The sequence below is a fragment of the Nannizzia gypsea genome, genomic scaffold (assembly GCF_000150975.2).
Source record: "Nannizzia gypsea CBS 118893 supercont1.1 genomic scaffold, whole genome shotgun sequence".
NCBI classification, from domain to species: domain Eukaryota; kingdom Fungi; phylum Ascomycota; class Eurotiomycetes; order Onygenales; family Arthrodermataceae; genus Nannizzia; species Nannizzia gypsea.
In genome coordinates, this window is record NW_003345201.1 from 566,999 (window position 1) to 580,946 (window position 13,948).

Genomic DNA, 13,948 nt, shown 5'->3' on the forward strand with positions numbered 1-13,948 from the left:
GAATTTACCCATTTACCTTCTCTTCAACCACTCGGAAAATAAGCTTATTGTAATATCTGTAGCTGTTCTACATGGCGTGGTGCAAGCATTCATTTCCACTCTCATTTTTACCGCATTCCCTCGATATTCCGCACCTTGCCAAACGCACTACGGATATGCTCTAAACCTCATACTCCTGGTCAATCTTTTTTCCTTTCCCCCAATTGTGTGAATCCTTTTCTTTTGCATTTCCTTGTTGCATACGCTGTCATCATCAGTTCCCGGTTTATGGTGGGTAAATGTTTCTTTTGTGTTTGGTATTTTAGCCTTGTCGTAACATTATGAGTATACTATTTGACGAATGCCTTTATTCTCCTCCTGTAAATGACTAAATTGTAGAACTCGTAAACGCCGATTGATGATTGTAAATAAACAAGTAAACAAAGGAGCCGGCTGCCCTGGGGTGGAGAGACGCCTGGGCGGGATGACGTAACTAGCAAACTAGCCAGAGCCGCATCAGGATTTAAACCTTCAACCGCGGACTGGAGCTTCTTCCAACCTCTACCTTCAATCTGCGCATACAACAAACTCGACAATCACGAAGCAGACCAGACGAAAATCGCACAATCAATTCTTCACCATGTTTCGCTTTGTAAGGCCTTCTGTTTAACACTACAAATAACCAACCCTCACTAACAAAAGTACCGTTACTGTTGCCCAGCATAAAACCCTCGACATCATCACGCTCTTCCACAAACCTACTCTCGCGTCCTCCGCCAAAGCGTTATCCGTCCTGCAAAAGGCCTCAACGGCCATAAAAGAAGGAGCAGCAACATCCCCTTCCGGTACACCACTACGAAGCTCCGACTTCGAGCTAAATGTTACCGAAGAGCCGCCGACCACAGACCAACTCAAGCTTATTATGGATTATATGACTTCTTCTCCTCTTGCTAGCGGGGGTATCGGGGTGGGAAAGCCGGGTGACTTGGTGTCCGGCGCCACGGACAAATCCGATGCTGTTAAGAAGTTGAAGGAGAATGCTGATAGCTTTATAAGGCCTGTGGTGAGTTGTGAGTCATTGGGTTAGATGTAGTATGCAGGCTGACTGGTTTGATCTGTGATGTAGGTTGTTGATTGGAACAATGGGAAAGCAGGTACGTTCCCCTCTATTTCATTCGGAGAGTTGCTTTATATATTGTGGGTGCTAATTGAGGTTTTTCCAGTGGTTGCTACGAGTGAATCGGCGATATTGAAGTTGCTCTCTGAGGAGACTTAAATATGATGCTCTATGGTTTTATTTTTACTCTATACCAAACATGCACGATTGCATTAGTCGTTAAAGAGCCATTGCTGTATTATTGTATATTAAGTCTGAAGTCTAAAGACTATAAAATTACGCTACTCTATTTGGGAAGAGCAATGGTACGCTGCCTGGAAGCTACATCATCAGTGTAATGTGGCGGATGAACGACGGCCTATATATCTTCCCAGCCACAGAGAGAAGATAAGGATAAGAAGCCCAAAAGTCGAGGTGAACATCCACTGACGGTCAGAGCCACGCGTATTCATACCAAGTCATAATTCAGAGGAGGCGGCAGTTCCCTCATCGGGGATGATGCGCTCCAGGAACTTCTCAAGGTCCTGGATCTCATCTGGATCACTGGAATGACCAAGTCCGCTATGAACGAAACATTAGCACTAAAGATTACGCAGTGAGCCACCAAGAGGTGTTAACGTACTGATAAGTCTTGAAGTCCACATCAACGCCCATCTCTTTCAAGACGGAAGCGGTTTTCACTCCATATTCATGTTTAACCACCTGATCGATATCTCCATGGCCCATGAAAAGAGGCGTCTTCTGGTTGGGCCAATCCTCTGGCGTATGCTTCTTGAGTTGTTCAGCAGACAAGGGAAGGTAGCATGACAAGCCAAAGATACCTCCTAGTTTTACGGGGGATGCGAAGCCAGTGACCAGCGCCATGGCTCCACCTTGAGAGAATCCACCGAATACGATGCGGGAGGGTTTGATTCCCTTGTCCATTTCTTGTTTGATGAGGGTGTTGAAGTAATCGCGGGACTTGAGGATGCCGGCCTCATCGCGTTGGGAAAAGAATTCCTCTATGGTTTGCTGCTTAAGTGTTAGTGTTCATGCGTTCCGTATGCCGAGGCGAGCGGGGGTGTGTGGTATCGTACCGTAGGGGAGAGGTTCTTGATATCATACCATCCGGGCATAGATATACCGAAGTTCTAAAGTAGGTGATTGACAGTCAGCACAGGAAGGAGTGGAGAGGAGACAGGGACAGGGGAGATGGACATACCACCGTGATCGGTATGGAGGGCGCATTGGGGAAGATAAAGGAAACTTCATCGTACATCCCGCGTCGACGCCAGTTCTGGGCCATCATCATCCTTTTTGTCACGGCAGATTAACGGGTGCTCAACTGTAGAGGGCGCATCGTATCATACCAGCCAGCTCCGCTAGAGGGTTCAGTTAGAAATGGTCGACTCGGCTGCTGCGAGGAGGATAACTCACGTGTCACCTAGACCATGGGCCATGATGACGGTGGCAGTGTGCCTCTTGATGGCAGGAACAACGAATGGTGCTTTAGTGGCCATGGTGACGGCGTTGTCGGTATAGCTATGGGTGTTCACCTGGCGATGATGACGATGATGATCTTGGAGGAACGAAGAAAAAGGAATAAACTTTCGTTCCTCGGCTTGCGATAAGCATTATCTTTATTACTAATATCTTACTAACAAAGGAAATTCTAGTCACGTGAATGAAACTCGAAGGATGAAGGATGAGGAAGAGAAAGACGACGACGACATCAAGAAGAAGAAGATGATGATCATTCTCAAGAGGAGGAAAAACAACTACCAGAGAGAAGCAGAAGAAGTGGGACAATCGTGTCATATTTCATCATAGCTGTCTGTTCTGTTCATCAAATGATGACGGGGGTATCATCTATCGTCTATTTTTACAAGAGTGCAACGCCTCCAGCGATGGCCGCACCCAGCACGCCCCAAGCAGCGGCAGTCTGAAGCGGCGCCGAGTTGCCTGTTGGGCTGGGACTCTGGCCACCGTTACCACCACTACCACCATTACCACCGGATCCTCCCTGTGGCTGGCCGTTGGGCGTGGACTCGTTGGCATTTCGGTTGGCAGCTTCCCCGCTGAAGGGCATGGCCTGGACGCCGGTTCCGTTCTTGCAGCTGTCTGGCTTGACGTACTGTGCCGACCTGGAGTAAACGGCGTCGATGCACTGTGACGACTCGTTAGCAAGTGGCCCGAAAAGAAAGAAAGAAGAAGACAGGGAGGGTTCATCATACGTGGAAAAGACCGCCATTCGGATCACCGTTGCTAAGGACCTGGATGGTGACGTCCATGCCGTCCTTTGGCTTGAAACCAACCACATCCTCTGAGAACGAGACTTCCGGCAGACAGAAGGCTCCGAGGCCGACCTGTCTGAAGGTCTTGACGACAGAGATGTTGAAGTTGGATCCCGGGTTCGATCCTAGGCCGAGCAGCACCTGGACGGCCGCCTGGTCGTGGCCCATCTCCATGGCAATGGCAAGCTTGGGGTCTTCGAGAGGAATCTGCACTCTGTTCTGGGATGGCTCTGTTGGGCCGCCGCACGGGAACATTGGCTGGGTGTCTTCGTTGCCGCCGCGGGTTGGAGGCGCCTCGACGTTGAAGTGCGCGGCGGCGAGCGGCAGCAGGGCGGGGAGGATCGTGAGCAGCTTCATCTTCGCTATCCTGGCTATCTTGACTTGAGACTTATCGGTATCACTATCGCCTTTTCAACAATGGAGTGTGGTATACGATGTTACAATAAGCAGAAGCAGGAGTATAAGCAGAGAGAGAGAGAGAAGTTCGCCTCTTTATACCAACCGTCGTTCTCTATGCAGCTTCTTTTACTCTGAGCTTCGTCTTCGCCTTTCGCTTTTTCTTTTGCCGACCAACTCCGCGGCTGCTTACAAGACTTGCTGACTGTGACTTTTATTACTATGGCTACTTTGGCTACTTTTGGCTATGGCTGGCGGCTTCGCTTCCGCCTCTAAATTTAGGTGGAGCGCGGAGTTTCTGTCCAAGGCTTTTAGACGCAGGTGCTGCGCTTAGCTAATATGCTCAATCCCGCTCACCTGGAAAAAGCAAACAAGATGAAGACGCCGAAGGTTTGCAGAAAGTATATATATGATGTATACGATATTTACAGATGCCGATGGATGATGGTATAGACATGAAGACGACAAGAAAGGGGCAAAGGGGAAGATGATGAAGATGAAGATGATGAAGATGGTGATGGCGAAGAAGATGAAGATGACGACGTTAGTGCTCCTCGAAACTGTGGGCGAAACGTCCTACTGCGAGGTCGCCGACGAAGATGCCCACGAGCACGCACATGAAGTAGCCGACGTTCATGGTCATCACGGCCAGCATGCTGTTCGATGTCAGTGTCTAGTAAGATATACGGCAGTCTCGGGGGCCAGGGACAGCGACGTACAGGAGATAGCCGACACACGCGGTGAGAGTCACCATTAACGCCCGCGGCAGGTCGACGCTGAACCGCCAGGGCATGACAGGTGGCCCAGCCGTCGCGTTGACCACCCGGACGTTCTCCTCGACGCCGTGGGCGCTTATCAGCGTCCCCGTCTTCTTCTCGAATGCGTCCTCGCTGCTGCGTTCCGACTCAGGCTCTGCCGGCAGCGTCTGTGATTCAGATGATGGTGATGTTGACGATGTCCGCCTGTCCGCTACAACGACATATCGTCGTGCTCTGGCGGCTGCGAGGGCGCGTCGGTCCATGATCGATTTGGCCGTGAGCAGCGTCCTGGCTGCGGCCCCGAGGAAGATGAGGAAGACGCATGTCCCGGCGTAGGCGCGGCTGCTCCGCGGCGTCCAGCTCAGTGTATACAGCGGTGTTGCGGGTATGTTCTGGAAGACCATGGCCACCGCCATGTTGGGGTCTGTCGAGCCGTGCGAGTGAGCCATCCTGTCAGAGTCGATGCTGGCGTTGGCTGTGTGATGCTGCTATCTCATCCGAGCTGAAAAAGCTGAGGTGTTGATGTTGAAGTTGAGGTTGGAAGTTGAAACAGGCGAAACAACGAGGATGTTGAAGCAAGTAGGAAAGTCGAGACAAGCGAAGAAAAAGCAAAGAGCAAAAGGACCCGCGGGATGAGCACATTATTAGGCATGAGAGGTCGATAACCTTAACCTTGTCGTCGGCGTCAGCTTAGGTAATATGCTCACCCTCTACTCCCACTTCTGCCATTTCTGACTCTGCTACTTCTACTCCTACTTCTACTTCTTCTACTTTATACCAACTATCGCCGTCCTGGTTACCGACAGCGGATGATAGAAGATGGCGCACAACCATGGCGGAGGAGCGACGCCCACGGGAGATGGCGTGCCGACGTACTTTGAGATGCAGCGGATGTACTGGGCCGTCGTCGGGACAGCAATCGGCGTCGCTACGGCGTGCAACATACTCAACAAGATAGTCGCAGTGCAGAGGTGTGTAGACCAGTCAAAGAGGCTGCATGAAGTGATAGACGGGGACTTTGACTGACCAAGTTCATACATGCATAGATTCACTGACACAACAAGGACACCGGCAAAGCCCAAGTCGCTCTTCTTCAGCGTCTATGCGACGCTCACGGCCATGACGAGAGAGTACTCGTCCGCGACCCTCAGCCCGCTGAAGATGGGACGGTGGGAGTTCCAGCCGTCGCTGCTCGGGAGGGTCAGCCTTGCCCTGGCCAACTTCATCGCCGTCATGGTCTTCTGCTTCTACAAGCTCAACACCATGGACCAGTGGTCGTGGGAGACCGTTGGGTACCGCACCGGCTTCATGACCGTTGCCCAGCTTCCACTCATCCTGCTGCTGGCCGGCAAGAGGAACATCATCGGCTTTCTGACGGGCTCCAGCCACGAACGGCTTAACTGGCTGCATCGATGGACTGCCAGGACGCTCTGGATGTCGGCCACCATACACATGGGGTTCTGGTTCCGCAGCTGGGGACGCTTCAACTACATTGCGACAAAAGTCAGGACGGATCCCATTACGCAGAGAGGGATAGCAGCCTGGTCGATACTCACTTTCATCCTCTTTGCAACTCTCTCGCCTGTGAGGCGCTGGAGCTACGAACTCTTCTTCCTCTCGCATGTGGTTACTTATGCTGGCTTCATTGCTGCCGCATGGCTGCACGCTGAGCCCGAAGTCAAGATGTGGGTTTGGGTGTCCATTGCTCTCGTGGTCTTTGATCGAGCTGCCAGGTGGGTGATGATGGCCTGGTCGAACCTCGCTCTTTTCTCCAGGTCATCCTCCTCCCATAACTCACCGTGGGCGAACTATGCCACCTTCACCCCCTTGGCTGGAAACGTCACCAGAGTCACCATCCGCAACCCAGTCATATCCTGGAAACCGGGCCAGCACGTCTTCCTCTCTATTCCAACTCTCCTCCCCTTCCAAAGCCACCCATTCACCATCTCTTCCCTCCCATCAGACAACAAGATAGAATTCCTCATCCGGGCCGAGGCGGGTGCTACACGAACTATCCACAACCATGCAGTAAAATGGAACACCGCCATCGACTCGGACTCATCTCGTCTCGTTGCTCTAGACGGCCCATACGGCGCCATCAGGCCCCTTCGCCAGTTCGACAGCGTCATCCTCTTCGCAGGCAGCATGGGAGCAACTTTCACCATCCCATTGCTGCGTGACATTGTAGAGGGCTGGAGGGCAGAAAGCAACGGCGGTTCCGTCCCTATCACCAAACATGTCCATTTCGTCTGGGCCGTACGCTCTCACTCGCACATCTCATGGTTCCAGAAAGAGCTGGAGTCTCTCATGCGGGACATGGAAGGCTGCCACTCAACCAACTCCAAATTCAAGCCTACTTTCGAAATAAGCATATACCTCACCTCAGACCCTCATATGTCCGCCACCAGCCCTTCGTCTCACGGCACCGGTCTACATATACAACGCTCCCCCTCGACAAATTCGGATTCCTCTCAGACAACTTCTCTTTCTCCCCTGGCTTCCTGGGAAAAAGGTCCATCTTCCAAATCTCCTGTCTGTCTTAAGACTGGTAGGCCGAATATCGACAATATCATTCTCTCGGCGCTAGAGGTGGCGGAGGGTGAGAGTGCTGTCATCGTATGCGGTCCCAGCGGGCTAAGTGCAGATGTCAGACGCAATGTCGTCTCTTTATCTGATGAACGAGCAGTACACAAGGGTACAGGGGCCCAGGGTATATATCTCCATGTCGAGGAGTTCGGTTTTTAAGCTTCCCTTTCCATCTTCCTTTTTATCTTCACGTACATAGTCAATGATGTTATGAATACTCCGTATATAAATTCAACTCATATTCCCCAGATTTAACCACTAGTTACCTGCTATATAACTGATACGAAGTCACCCATCTACTTGTTCTCGTGTCCCCACCAGATAGCACCCTGCAGAAACCGCCGTACCTTATCAACCCCTGCTTCGCCCAAGCATGCCACCACACCAACATACCCGTCTGGCCTGATCACAGCAACAACACCCTCATCCTCACTCACACCATAAAGCCCATACGCATCTTCATTGGCAACAGCAGAACAATAAACGCTCATCTCCGCCACTTCACGCAGAGAGCTAGGCACCTCGCTCCAGACAAAGGATGAAGTAGGCAGCGGAGCCTTTGGTGGTGAAGTTGGTGTTAAGCCAACCAGCGCGCGTGGGTAGATGGTGATAAGCTGCAGGATGTTACTGGATGAATACAGGGAGGATACGCATTTGACCATATCACAGAGTCCAGATAGAGTCTGGCTTGATGTTCCGTGCGGGTCAAGTAGGTCCTTCGATGTAAGGCATAGGATCCGAAATGCGCCTGTGGTTGGAATCTCTGTTATACGAAGTGTAAGTAGTTAGTCGTTAGTTGAACATCTTTGATTGAGACACACTAGGTTGACATGCAAATGCAAGGAGCAAACGAACCGTCATGTAAATCCACATGGCACCCGTCCGCATGCCTCTTAAGCTTGACATTCAATAACCGTCTACCAGGCCTCAAGATACCAGCCAGATAATCCGTCCCCTTGACCACATTGTGTTCGATGGATTTATCAACCAGAATGCTCTCCGGATACTCAATTCCACATCCGCTAGTGAACCCGTTGCCAGTTCTGAACACTTCAAGGAATTGGTCGTGCGTTAGCCCCGAGCCGGCTACATCCGCAGTGCCGATTTTGCCTGAAAACATAGAAGAAAACGACTTGTCAAATTCGACTAGTTGCTGTGCAATTGTGCGACGCTCTATCTCATACGTGCCGAGAATTTTGTCTTGGAAGCCGGCGCTGTCGTGTGAGGCGGGAGTCAGCCCGTTGATGGAGTAGGCCAATTTCCATGCAAGGTTGAAAGAGTCCATCATTGAAACATTCATTCCTTGACCGGCCTAGGACGTGTTAGCGGTGGACTTAACCATCCGAAAGAGCACACTATATCCCGTACTTACCTTGGGGCTATGTGTATGGCAAGCTATGGACGGACAGTCAGTTCAGTTACCACATACTCCGTTCAAAAGGACCACGAGGACGTACCATCTCCAACAATGAATACTCTCTGCATCCCGTTGGAGTCTGTCACTAAAAAGCGGTCACTAACGCGCTGTCCAATCTGGTATGCAGTCCACCACTCGACGTTCGTTCCCTCCCTGTGCTTGATGTAGTATGGCTTGACAGCCTCCTGAGCCTGCTCCATGATACTCTCCATGGTAACTTGGCCTCGTCGAGCTCTCGGGTCGTCGTGTCCTTGCTTGAAACCCTCAGGTTTCGTTGTTCCCGCAATATCAGCTTCATCAACTTTGACATCACCTGGGATCTGCACGTAAAGGCGTGTAATAAGGTCACCGGTAACGGACCGCTCACGAGGAATGATCATGATAGAGCCGGCATCTGAATGGACAGCAGTCCGTCTTCGAACGTCTGGGAAATCTGTATCAACTACCAGGTCAATGACGCCCCATATATGGTCTGTTGTCTCCCCTTCGAGCTTCAACCCCATGCATCGACGAACAGTCGAGTGTGCACCATCTGCACCGACAAGATACTTTGACCGAATAGTCCGTCTTCCCATTATTGGGGATTCAATCTCAGCAACGACGGGGAAAGCTGGCACCTCTTTCTCGTCAATGCGCACATGAAGCAGAGTTGTAGATCGTTGGATGCCTTCCTTCCCGTACCGGAGAAGGTCGTCTTCAAGGATGCGTTCCACCTTTCCCTGGTGCGTAGTGGCTTCATGAGGATATCTAGTGGCGAGGGCAACGTCGTCCACAATAGCAGTCCGCTCAATGCCTCTTGGTGCAGCATCTTGCTCACCGTTTTCCCCTTGCGGCTGAACAGGGTTCCAAAACGCAACCTCCCACACTTGACCGCCGTCCGTAGATATCTCGTGCATCAACCCAAGGCTCTTGAGGACTTCCATTGTTCGTGGCTGTATCCCATCTGCCTGGCCGGCTCTTAGGATAGTGTCTCTGGACTCAATGCACAGAACTGACTTGTCTCCAAGCCCGAACCGCGAGAGAAGTAGCTTAAGCAGCATTCCTGCTGGACCCGCCTGTATTCAAAGAATCAGTCAACAGTCAACCATCCATTGTCACCTCAATCTGCTATCAGTATGGCGCTTGCTCTAACATACCCCTACGATAACAACTTCATATCTATCCTCCTCAGAAACATGTTCTGGCGCATATCTTGGTATCGGAGGAGCAAGAGAAGGCATCACATTAGGGTCACGGCGACAGTAGCCACTATCCTGATAGGCTATGCTACCCATCTTGCTGGTATTTGTCCTGTCTGGTGCCGAGTATATTTCGTCCCGTAATTTGTTCCTTGACTTGGGGAGTCGCGAGTTGCGCGCCAGAACACACAGCCCTTTGAAAGGACTTTCTCACGGATACCCATGTTTATATATGGTAATACAACCAGTTATACAATATATAAACCAGCGTGACACCAAAAGTGCGACTTCCAATGCATCCCCGGCAGTCACCAGCGCAAGTGGTGCGACGGATGTGCACACCCTGCATTGCTCTGTACCATTGTCCATCCCCTGCATCAACAAAGGCGCCCCAAGAGAGCCGAAAGGGAGCGGCTTTCAAGGTAGCTGGCTGGGTAATCAATGCTGTGTACGGAGCATTTGTGAATACTTCCCGATGTCTCCATCGGCCTGCTGTTTTCCATGTATATGCAGCGACATGGATGATTGCTGGTAGATGCTGGAAAGGGGGCCATTCATGGTAGAGCTGCTGGTTGGACGATGCAGGTGGCCCTGGGATGTCCATGCAGGCAGTGCACACCGGCTGCGGAAGGACGCGGGGCGCTGCTTTTCTTTTCTCGCGAGACAAAACGAGATACAGGAGAGAGAAGATAGAAGTTGGTTAACTGCGGACTTCATACAGGGAGCCAGGCGGCCGCAGATGTCTACGGGGATACCTATAGACAAACATTCGCAGCCTCACCGCAACCTATCTACAGATGCATAGATAGCTGCTCCACGGCGGTATCAATCATAAATTAACACATAAATCTAGTCGTAGGTCTATCTCAGCCTCCTTGACAAATGGAAAAAATAGTACACAGCAGTAGGAGTAGTAGTAGGTACTGGTGGTCGTAGGAGTGTTCTGTGTCCTGTCTCAGCCTCGCTCTGGACCCGTGTTGTCTCTCATATAACAAACATCCCTGACTTAAGCCCACAGTCAGGGTGACATGGATTAACATAGCAAACGTCCTGGCGGGTGCGGTGGGTGTAACGGAAGGGAAGAGGGGGGAAGGACATAGGAGATACGTCGTGTGAAGGGAGGATAATAACAAAAAGAGAGAGAAGAGCGATAACAACATTCGCATTGTCGTAAAAGATACAAAGAGATGCTGTGAGCAGGATGTGGTCTAGTTTGGAGTCCAAACGGGCTATGTGTCGTAGCAAGGTAGGTGATTAAAGGTGTTCAGTAAGGTGTATGTATGCTGACAGAAGGTTGTGAAAGAGCGGGCTGTTTATATCTCTTCCTTGAGGCCGCAGAGATCGGTTCCCAGTACCATGTCGACCATGTGCCAGAATCGCCAGTAGAGATTTGACTTTTGGTCATCAAATGAGCCGTCTTCTCGCAGAGCAGGCCCGTCGCCAACAATGTCCCCCGTAAACCAACTCAGAATCGGTATCGATCGGAGCACTCTTTCCGTCACTGAGGGCTGGGGAGGGAGTGCTTCTGATGCTGGACGCACAACCGCCCGTCGAACTGTGGGTATATGGGTCATAAATTCGGACTTTGCTGGTTTTGTTTCGGATTCGGGTTCGGATTTTGACTGAGACCAGCCGGGCCGTTGACGAAGGGTGTCTGTGTCCGGATTGTTCTGCCCCATGACTGTGGCAGAGCTAGCCGTTACTGTCGATTGAACGGATGCAGGGACATCGTAGCCAGTGTTTTGAATACCGGCGTGGAGCTGCGGGTATGAAAATGAGCGGTCATATTCGTTTGTTTGGAAAGAAGTGGATGGCGTGAGAGATGGATAGATCGAGTTTAGTCGCGACTGCTGCTCAACGGCGGCTTTGAGAATAGGAGCGTCCTCTTGTGGTCCGTGGCCATGGTACATCTCGCAGTGTACAAGGCAGCCGTCGATTTCTTGCGGAGAGAAGTGACAGGCTCTATCAGCAGCTGTGAGAGAGTCAAAGGTCACTTTGATCCAGTGTGCTCCTCCAGCATATCTTTTCGATTTTCTATTGGCATCGGCTGAAAGTATCGGACGGATAACGACATCGCCTCCACTCAGCAATTGAGGGTACTTAGGGTTGATATCAGGGTCCGTCCGGGAATAGTCTTCGCAGATATAGCCTAGTGAGATGCGCTCGAACTTGTCAATGACCCTCCATTCAACGCCCTTGTCTTTGTATCCGTAAAGTATACATTCAGTCGCAACAGCGTCTGTCGGTGCTCTACTGGCCGCTGAATCATTTGACGTTGTGTTGTTAGTTGCGAGTAACTTCTGCTGCGCTTCTTCCTCCTGTTGAAGGCTGAACAGTCTGCCGAACTCTGCAACATTCGGGTTTTCCCGCTTAGCTGGCGTCCCCGTTCGCGTCGCCGACCTGGTAGAGCCGTATCGTGTATTTCTCCTTTTGCCAAACGGGCCTGTCTCTTCTGGTGGTCGTCGAGGGTTGCGAGATTCACTGTTTGCCAACGTTAGCCAATCCCCATATAGCTGTATTTACCATTTCCAACAGTATGGACGAGCTTCGAATAGCAAAATGACGGGCCAGAACAATTCATGAAGCTGGATGGATAAACAGCGACTTACTCCTTGTATATGTATCCCCATGGCAGAGTGTTTCCCTTCTCGTCCTTCGCGCGCTCCTCGAGCGGCACAGAGTGGTATTCCATGGCGCTGGACTAAAGAACCAAGAGACCCAGCCTTTGCGAGGTTCTAGAGCTTCCCTGATGGTAATAATGCCTGTCAAGCAACAGAATCACAGCTGCCGGCGTTGCTGTGTCGAAGCCGGAGAAAGATTTAATTCTTTAGATTATCTATTTTATTTATTTCATTTATTTTTATTTTTTTCCCTTTTTTTATGACGTCGGGATCATATCACGTGATATATTAGTTAATCATCAATTCAGATCTAACTCGCTTCTAATAAACAAGAAACGATACTCCATACAACGATATACTCAGACGGTGATAAGTTTCGTACCTTTTAAGAGGACAAATCTTGCTCGCGGTGTCCCTTAGAGGATCATACCCATGGTATGCGTTGGGCTTTGGATATAAGGCCCACTCGGCTGGGCGACCGATGGCTGCCTTTCTGTCTTCTTCGCTGCTTGTCCTTGCGTTTTTGCCCTTCACGGGATCGGCATATGAGGTTTTCGTCCAGTTCCCATAGTTGGTATCCATGGGCCTCTATCTCTGTCTAAGGCGATCTCTTCCACGATACCAGGCAATTAGCTCTTTCATACCAAAAAGCCGCAGCCGCTGAGCAGTATAGCAATTCTACGAGGCACCCGAGATATCCACAAATAGACAGGATACACAATAAATGGATGTTCAACACACCTTCGCTACCTTATTGATGATGAGACTACAGTGTCACAGGCGAATATGACAGATTTTGCTATTATATATCGTGGTTGGTGTTTGGCTCACGTCAGTTCATCCCATATACGGACTTTGTGTTGTTGAGTTCAGGCCTCCACATGAGCAGAACAACATACTTCGGCCACCATATACCAAAGAATAACACCGCCGACGAGGCAACCTGGCATACACTGCCTGGCGCGTACGTGGCCCAATGGATAAAGCAGGGTATCTTGGATTTAAATCTATAAATGAGCTAGAAGAAGCTGAAGACATCGCTCTTGACGATATTACGAAGCAAGCCGTTTATTTGGCTACGGAGCTACCCAACTACTTCCTTCTGCGCACAAATAGGAAATACAAGCCTCCTGGACTCCATTGGACAGCGACTTTCGCCAGGCGCTTACCGGTATCGTTCCACACTGGGTGGCCTGGCATACACTGAAAAGAGCAGACCTTACGACATTAGCGGAGTACGTGGGCGAGCTTGTTGAAAGATACATAGCTTACAAAGTAATCAACGGAATTTTTGCTACTTTATCAACATAGCTAGCTGCTATCGTGTCACAGGAGAAGCAAGTGTGATCAAAGTGACAACCCCAACCCTAACTAGCAGGTAGGTGTATGTAAACCGGACAGGCCACAGGAAACAGTATGTTTGATTAGTTAGGCAAAGAGGTAGTAATGGGTGATAAGAGGCATATGTGCTGCCGTGAGGCATGTAACCAATCTTTAAGGACTAACAGGGAGACACAAAAACGGGCGACAACAGGAAGAAGCAAACCTAGTAACCAAGTAAGGACGATTGAACAAAAAAAGGAATACCTCCAAAAAGAAGAAACGTAAATAACCAAGGATATA

General features: G+C 50.4%; 7 protein-coding genes across 7 annotated transcripts; 2 read left to right on the top strand and 5 right to left on the bottom strand.

Annotated features, from left to right (window-relative positions):
• Positions 1-619: 619 nt before the first annotated feature.
• Positions 620-1,255, top strand: MGYG_00202 (hypothetical protein; the record flags this gene model as incomplete). The annotated part of the gene is made up of 4 exons (XM_003176063.1): positions 620-631; positions 701-1,042; positions 1,106-1,133; positions 1,203-1,255. 4 exons carry the CDS (start codon positions 620-622, stop codon positions 1,253-1,255), a joined length of 435 nt encoding a protein of 144 aa, XP_003176111.1.
• Positions 1,256-1,554: 299 nt separating this feature from the next.
• On the bottom strand, positions 1,555-2,595 carry MGYG_00203 (acyl-protein thioesterase 1; the record flags this gene model as incomplete). The annotated part of the gene is made up of 5 exons (XM_003176064.1): positions 1,555-1,657; positions 1,719-2,107; positions 2,173-2,226; positions 2,298-2,388; positions 2,513-2,595. 5 exons carry the CDS (start codon positions 2,593-2,595, stop codon positions 1,555-1,557), a joined length of 720 nt encoding a protein of 239 aa, XP_003176112.1.
• Positions 2,596-2,957: 362 nt separating this feature from the next.
• MGYG_00204 (hypothetical protein) lies at positions 2,958-3,726 on the bottom strand (the record flags this gene model as incomplete). Its single annotated transcript, XM_003176065.1, has 2 exons — positions 2,958-3,242; positions 3,310-3,726. 2 exons carry the CDS (start codon positions 3,724-3,726, stop codon positions 2,958-2,960), a joined length of 702 nt encoding a protein of 233 aa, XP_003176113.1.
• A 583-nt stretch (positions 3,727-4,309) lies between these two features.
• Positions 4,310-4,972, bottom strand: MGYG_00205 (hypothetical protein; the record flags this gene model as incomplete). The annotated part of the gene is made up of 2 exons (XM_003176066.1): positions 4,310-4,421; positions 4,485-4,972. The coding sequence occupies 2 exons, from the start codon at positions 4,970-4,972 to the stop codon at positions 4,310-4,312; spliced, it is 600 nt and encodes a 199-aa protein (XP_003176114.1).
• A 370-nt stretch (positions 4,973-5,342) lies between these two features.
• MGYG_00206 (hypothetical protein) lies at positions 5,343-7,268 on the top strand (the record flags this gene model as incomplete). The annotated part of the gene is made up of 2 exons (XM_003176067.1): positions 5,343-5,494; positions 5,570-7,268. 2 exons carry the CDS (start codon positions 5,343-5,345, stop codon positions 7,266-7,268), a joined length of 1,851 nt encoding a protein of 616 aa, XP_003176115.1.
• A 137-nt stretch (positions 7,269-7,405) lies between these two features.
• Positions 7,406-9,800, bottom strand: MGYG_00207 (phenol 2-monooxygenase; the record flags this gene model as incomplete). The annotated part of the gene is made up of 5 exons (XM_003176068.1): positions 7,406-7,872; positions 7,965-8,421; positions 8,482-8,504; positions 8,567-9,581; positions 9,663-9,800. The coding sequence occupies 5 exons, from the start codon at positions 9,798-9,800 to the stop codon at positions 7,406-7,408; spliced, it is 2,100 nt and encodes a 699-aa protein (XP_003176116.1).
• A 1,217-nt stretch (positions 9,801-11,017) lies between these two features.
• On the bottom strand, positions 11,018-12,396 carry MGYG_00208 (hypothetical protein; the record flags this gene model as incomplete). Its single annotated transcript, XM_003176069.1, has 2 exons — positions 11,018-12,185; positions 12,314-12,396. The coding sequence occupies 2 exons, from the start codon at positions 12,394-12,396 to the stop codon at positions 11,018-11,020; spliced, it is 1,251 nt and encodes a 416-aa protein (XP_003176117.1).
• Between the last annotated feature and the right edge of the window lie 1,552 nt (positions 12,397-13,948).